General features: G+C 49.3%; 2 protein-coding genes across 4 annotated transcripts in view; one reads left to right on the top strand and one right to left on the bottom strand.

The window, feature by feature from the left end:
- Window positions 1–410: 410 nt before the first annotated feature.
- On the bottom strand, window positions 411–1,605 carry LSM7 (LSM7 homolog, U6 small nuclear RNA and mRNA degradation associated). Its single transcript, XM_058163764.1, has 4 exons — window positions 1,470–1,605; window positions 1,275–1,365; window positions 1,114–1,185; window positions 411–819 (listed from the first exon to the last, which is right to left on the bottom strand). Exons 1-4 carry the CDS (start codon window positions 1,473–1,475, stop codon window positions 677–679), a joined length of 312 nt encoding a protein of 103 aa, XP_058019747.1. The 5' UTR covers window positions 1,476–1,605; the 3' UTR covers window positions 411–676.
- A 23-nt stretch (window positions 1,606–1,628) lies between these two features.
- Window positions 1,629–6,000, top strand: part of SPPL2B (signal peptide peptidase like 2B) — a 28,648-nt gene continuing 24,276 nt past the window's right edge. For 2 of the 3 annotated variants that reach the window (XM_058163761.1, XM_058163763.1), the window contains exons 1-4: window positions 1,632–1,957; window positions 2,060–2,185; window positions 2,301–2,483; window positions 3,192–3,281. In XM_058163761.1, the coding sequence (XP_058019744.1) occupies window positions 1,907–1,957; window positions 2,060–2,185; window positions 2,301–2,483; window positions 3,192–3,281 (450 nt within the window). In that variant the 5' untranslated portion in view covers window positions 1,632–1,906. Of the gene's footprint in view, window positions 1,958–2,059; window positions 2,186–2,300; window positions 2,484–3,191; window positions 3,282–6,000 lie in introns of all 3 variants that reach the window. The other variant, XM_058163762.1, reaches the window with a different exon arrangement.

Below are 6,000 nucleotides of genomic sequence, written 5' to 3'. Positions count from 1 at the left end.
TTCTATCTCAGGAATCGTTTGGAAGAAAACAGCTGTTGGGCCTCAAACCCAGTGTACCATTTAAATTGACGCCGTTTATAATTTTTTCTCAGTGTGCTCTGCCCATGAGTTTTCACATTCTCCTACATTCAACTTGTGAGAAGATTCAGGATGCATTTTATTATTTGTCAAATAATAAATTTTCCTCCTTCAGTGAGGAATGAAAAGATGAATGCTGACAAACTACACAAATTTTATCACCTTTTCTTTTATGACTAAATGTTCACATGGCTGCTGTTCACTTGTCTTAGATGCCTTCCTGAGAAAACAACACAGAATTAACAGCAAAGATGAAGGCCCAAGTACATGGGACCAAACCAGGGAGAGATCACATTGTTTATCCAGAGATTAAAAGAACAGGAACCAACCAGAATAGTCTGTCGTATTTTACCAAACCTTCCAATGTACTTTCAATCGTTTACAGCAGAAAGATGGTCCAAGCCCGCTGTAGACAAATGACATCACCTCACTTTAAGACTATTTCCTGGCCCACACAAAGTGTCATACAAAATAAGAAAAAATGTTATAAGGTCCTCTTCCTATACAAAATGAGCATAAAAAAATAATTTCTCCTTCAAATGTGGCTTCTTTCCAGAAACTGCATTCCACTTCTCCCAAGGTTTGAACCACAGGCCGGTTAGCCATCTTGCTGCTGAATGAAGGGGTTCGGAATGGCTTCCATCCCGTCCTGCGGGCAGATGAGGACCACGGAGGTCCCTCTGCAGACCACCAGGCCCAGCTGGCGCGTGTCTTCCGTGAGTTTGTACTGGTCATCCGGATCTGAAAACGTAGGTGAATCAGAAAGCGTTACATGGATAGGCAGATGCCAGGTGGGGAGGGGGGTTCCTCTCCCCTGGGCAAAGGCTCTGGCTCCAGAGCGGCAGATGGGAGAACAGGAACCCCCCCATGAGGTCACCTAGCTGGATCATGAAGCGTCCCAGAAGAAAGACCACCCACCCCCGCCCGAGCGCGCCAAGGAGCACCACCCCATCTCCCGCCCCTTCAGGGGAGAGGCGAAAGCCCCGCGCCAGGGCCGCCCCCCACCCTCCCGCCGGGGGGCCTTCGGGCACCCACCTCTCATGTACTCGATGGTGCCGTCCAGCACCAGGTTGAGCAGTGGGTCGAAGCCTTTCAGGACGCCGCTGGCTGTGGGGAGACAAAGAGAGAAATGGCCGGCACTCTCCGTGCGACCGCAGGACTCCCATCCCTCGGCAGCCCCGGCCGCCGCCACTCACCTTCCCGGCCGCCCTGGAACTTCACGCGGATGGTCTTGTCGATGTACTTGGAGAGGTCCAAGATGCTCTCCTTCTTCTTCTTCTCCTTGTCCTGCGGGCGGAGCAGAAGGACGTCAAGCCCCGACGCCCCCCGGAGGAGAGGAAAGGCGCGCGCCCCCCATCACCCCCCCCCATCCCCCAGCCGCCGCTGCTCACCGCCATCTTGCTCTCGCTGGGGATCCCGGGGCCCTCGTGGCGTCACTTCCGCCCACGGCCCTCCCGGGACCAACCTCTCGCCTCTTCTCCAATTAGCGGCGGGGAGCGCGGTCACGTGACCGGCGGGCGTCTCCGCGAGCCACCGAGATTTCCGGGGCTCTCGCGCGAGGGTCCTCGGGTCGATCCCCGTTCAGCTCCGGCGGCAAGGCGAGGCTCGAGAGGGGCTCCCGGGTCGCCCTGCCACGGACTCTGGCTTCCCGTTCCCGGAAGCCTCCGAGGGAGGCGTCTCCGGCCCCGAAGAGGCAAAGCTCCCCGGCCGGGGAGAAACTTCCGGGGTTGCTAAGTAACGGGCACCCGCTTCCTGCTTGGCGAGGGTCGGCCTTCCGCGCCGCTGCTGCCTTTGGTGCCCCCGGGAGACGGGAGGGTCGCCTCTGGCCATGACGGCTGCCGGGTCGCGCGGATGGATCCTGGCGCTGCTGGTGGCCCAGGTCAGCGCCCGCGCGGAGGAGCCGGGGGGGGGAGGGGGAGGCTGGCCGTCCGTCGGTCCGGAAGGGTCCCCGAGCTGTCCCGGTTGCTCTGCCTCCCGCCAGGTCTATAGCGAGTTCGGCGTGGTGCGCGTCTTCCCGGAGAAGGGCGGCGGCGGCGGCGGCGGGAAGGACTACTGCATCCTCTTCAACTCGCAGTGGGCCCACCTGCCGCACGACCTGGCCAAGGCGGTGAGTGCCTCGGGGGTGGGGAGGAGCTGGGTGGAGGGGGAGCGGGTCCCCGCCGGGCCGGCTGACGGAAGGGCTCCCCCGGTGCCTCTCTCCTCCTCCTCCCCTCCACCCACAGTCCCTGCTGGCGCTGCAGGATCAGACGATGTCGGTCTTGTGCGCGGCCTCCGAGGTGCCCGAGGGAGGCTTCGGCAACGCGGTGCCCATGGTGATGCGGGGCAACTGCACCTTCTACGAGAAGGTTCGTCTGGCGCAGGTGAACGGCGCCAGGGGGCTGCTCATCGTCAGCAAGGAGAGGCTGGTGAGTCCGCTCGCGGGGACCCTTCTGGGCTGGGGACTCCGACCTGGCCGACCCGCCAGGAGGGAGGGGAGGGCTGCCGTCGTCCTGTTTTCCCTTTTGTGATCTTGATTAAGGAAATGTTTCACAAAGTTAAAAGATGAAACGGGATAGAAAAAAGAAAGCGAGAATGTGTTGGAACATTAGAAAGCAAAAAGAAGACTATATGTAGTAAAGGAATGACTTTCAATTGTCATATACATCTTTGAAACTGTTTCCCCCTTCTGAGTTGCCTCCCATGGGTCCCTTTGCAACCCCAAAGAATCAGTGCGTTCAGAAACCATCTCTTCATTTTCATCTACATGAAGTTCATAAAAGGTTTACAGTCTTTTATAACAGTAGCTGCTGTTCCGTCTCTAATCAAACATCAATTCAGCCATTTCTGCAAGTTCTGCTGTGGTCACAACCCATTTGTGAAGGTTTAAAGTGATTCTGTCCTGTCTGTATTGCCCTTTTCTTTGGTCTCCCTATGGCCCTTGTGTTCCTAAACATGATATCTTGTAACAATTCTAGCGTCTTTTCTTTTATGTACACTGAGAGCATATGCACCAAGACAAATTCCTTGTGTGTCCAATCACACTTGGCCAATAAAAATTCTTTTCAATTCAATTGAGTTGGTGTTTCCTAGGTGGTATATTTAGGTGCTACTTTTCTTTCCACTCTTCTCATCAGGTGCCCCCCGCTGGTAACCGGAGTCAGTATGAGGAAATTGATATCCCAGTGGCCCTGCTCAGCTATGCAGATATGCTGGACATAGGACAGGTGAGCTTTCTCCGTCTTTGTGTGTTCTTCCCCATAGTCAAGCATGAGGCACTTCTAGATAAAATGTTGAGGAAACTGAAAAGCAGAATCATTTTTTCTAATGAAAGTAACATTGACCATTTAATTGATAAACGTTTGTAAATTGTGGAACAAATATAACCCCCCCACCCTCAAGGAAACAGTAGTGGTGGTTAAAGAAATAGCACATCTTGGTTTTTTTACTGGTAGGCTCTTGCCTTGCAGACTGGGGGCCCCTAAAGTATTGAATTGGAAAGATGACCATCCAGTCCTCCTTTGAAGGGGATCTCACTGCTTCACGTAGCAGTGTTCTGCCTTTACTCTACTCTAGTTTTCTGGGGTCTCATCAACCCTCCAGGAATTGTCATGCATTGCCAAAAGTTTTTCTCAGATCATTTCTGTAACTCCTCTGGGGGGGAATTCATTGGCCCTGCTGAGAGAGACAACCAGAGTTCCTTCTGTTCCTCCTTAAGGCAGCCCAGCAGAAGCAGAGAGGACAACAGTTATTCTACGCAAAATATTCCTGGTTTGATTCTGATAGTATCACCAGATAAGCCTGAGGAAAACGATTCCCCCCTGCACCCCTGGAGAGCACCAGTTGTATAGCTGCAATCTGCAAAAATTGTGGGCTGCTTTAATAGAGAGATGTAACTGCACATTGCTCAGCCAGTCTATGCTTTGCAATTGCTTGATCTGCTACCTCTCAACCCCTTCACTGGGCGGGTGGCCAAGGAGAGGGTTACGCCCCTTCCTTTCTCCAGTGAAGCTATGCTCAGTCCCTTTCAGTGGGAAAAAGACAGTTGGGCCTCTTGCAGGGTTTTTTTAATGGCCTCAGTAGACACCTTTATAAGGTGGAGGGGAATTGATCCTGGGTTAGTTTTTAGCAAAAAGAAAAACTACCCGTAAATGGCACTGTATACAAACAATTGTTGTTGTCTGGTTAACTGAGATGGGGGCAGCATTGTATGCTCTCTTTAAAAAATTAAGCATGCTTTAAAACTCATATTAGTTTCTGGGGAAGAAGTGCTCTTCTAGCTCTATGTTTATATATTTCATTAAAATATTTATACCTGTCTGTTATTTAAGAGCTGAGCAGGGGGATCTGTAGGTGATTTGAATACCTAAGCCGGGCAATGATGGGGATGTCCCATAGGGAAGCTGAAAAAACATTCCATAATAATAGATACGACAAACCTTGATGTTAATCTTGGAGTTCATCAGTGTGCTGATTGTTGGTGGGGAAGGGTTTTGGTCTTTTTGTTCCCTTTTTGCTGAGTGTCTCTTTTGCACAGGATGTAGGTCTTGTTTATGTGTCCCGTTGATGGCCAATTTGTCAGAGTGCCGGGCTTCCGGAATTCCCCTGGCACTTTTGAACTTGGCTTGGTCTAGGATGGTCACAGTTTCCCAGTTGAAACTATGGTTATGTCTGTCCATGTATTGTGAAAGCGAAGCGTTTTCATTGTGTCTTCTGACTGCTCATTGCTGTTCATGGATGAGTTCTTATTTATTTATTTTATTTATTTTATTAAATTTTTATACCGCCCTTCTCCCGAACGACTCAGGGCGGTGTACAGCCAAAATAGTAAAAACCCCACAATATACACATTAAAACAAAACTTAAAACCAAGCATATAATTTACATGGCCAAAATTTAAAACAATTTAAAACCCTAAAATACATAAAAACCCCAATTTAAAAATTTAATTTAATTTAATTTAAAAATTTAATAAAACTTTTAAGCCAGTCCCGCTTGAATAAATAAATACGTTTTCAGCTCACGGCGAAAGGTTCGAAGATCAGGCAATTGGCGTAAACCAGGGGGAAGTTCGTTCCAGAGTTCTGCCAGCCTTCTGCCTGTTTGCCCTACATGCTGGTGGTTATACTCATTGCATTATATGTGGTAGATGAATCCTGTTTTTTTCCTCTGGGACTGCTGGGTCTTTTGCTTTACTTAGGATATTGGGTGGGGGGAGGTAGTTGTGCGTTTGTGCTGATTCCATGTGGTTGTAATAGTCTGTTGGTGGTTTCTGAAATGCTTTTGATGTAGTGTGATCCTTTTTACGACGTGTTGGTTGTACTGTATTGGATTGAGTGATCAGGCACTTTTTGATGTATGGATATCCACTTTGCTGTAAGATAAGAGTAAAACTAAGAAAGATTTAAATAGAATAATGCAACCAGTCAAAACTGGTTGGGGAAATTTTGGGGAAATTTAAAAAGGCAACAAAAAAGTTTTAAATAACTTTGTGGGAAAGTGGTGTAAGGTTTCCTGCCTAAGCTGGGGGTTGGAGTAGAAGACCTCCAAGGTCCCTTCCAGCTCTGTTATTCTGTTTTTTTCCAAAGTGGATTGTTTGGGGATCTGTTGTGTGAGGATTGGTTACTTAACAAAGATAAGAAACCAGAAGCCTTCCCAGGGGGGCTTATGGCGAGGGTGAAACCGGATCCATTTTAACAAGCAATTTGTTTGAACCTGGCAAAGAGGTCATGAAATAGGGTATCACTCAGGCATCGCCTAAGAACAGAAGTTTCAATCCCAATTGTTGTAAGTCAAGAACTACCTGTAATTCAAATTATGGGAGTTGTAATATAGACCATAGAAAGTTCCCTGGCTAAAGTCAGGAGAGGAGGCAATTTCTAAGAAGGACATGACAAGCATTGTGAGATATGGATGTAAACAAAAACGGCAGCCCTCGTAAGGATG

This window comes from Ahaetulla prasina, chromosome 1 (genome assembly GCF_028640845.1).
Source record: "Ahaetulla prasina isolate Xishuangbanna chromosome 1, ASM2864084v1, whole genome shotgun sequence".
Taxonomy (NCBI): Eukaryota; Metazoa; Chordata; class Lepidosauria; order Squamata; family Colubridae; genus Ahaetulla; species Ahaetulla prasina.
This window is presented reverse-complemented; position numbering and strand designations above follow the sequence as displayed.

Excerpts from the sequence above, each read along its gene's own strand:
- LSM7 (XM_058163764.1), bottom strand. Across the intron at positions 1,186-1,274 it reads GTTCCAGGGCGGCCGGGAAG|CCAGCGGCGTCCTGAAAGGC; the intron begins GTGAGTGGCGGC and ends GTCTCCCCACAG. Across the intron at positions 820-1,113 it reads CACCATCGAGTACATGAGAG|ATCCGGATGACCAGTACAAA; the intron begins GTGGGTGCCCGA and ends CTACGTTTTCAG.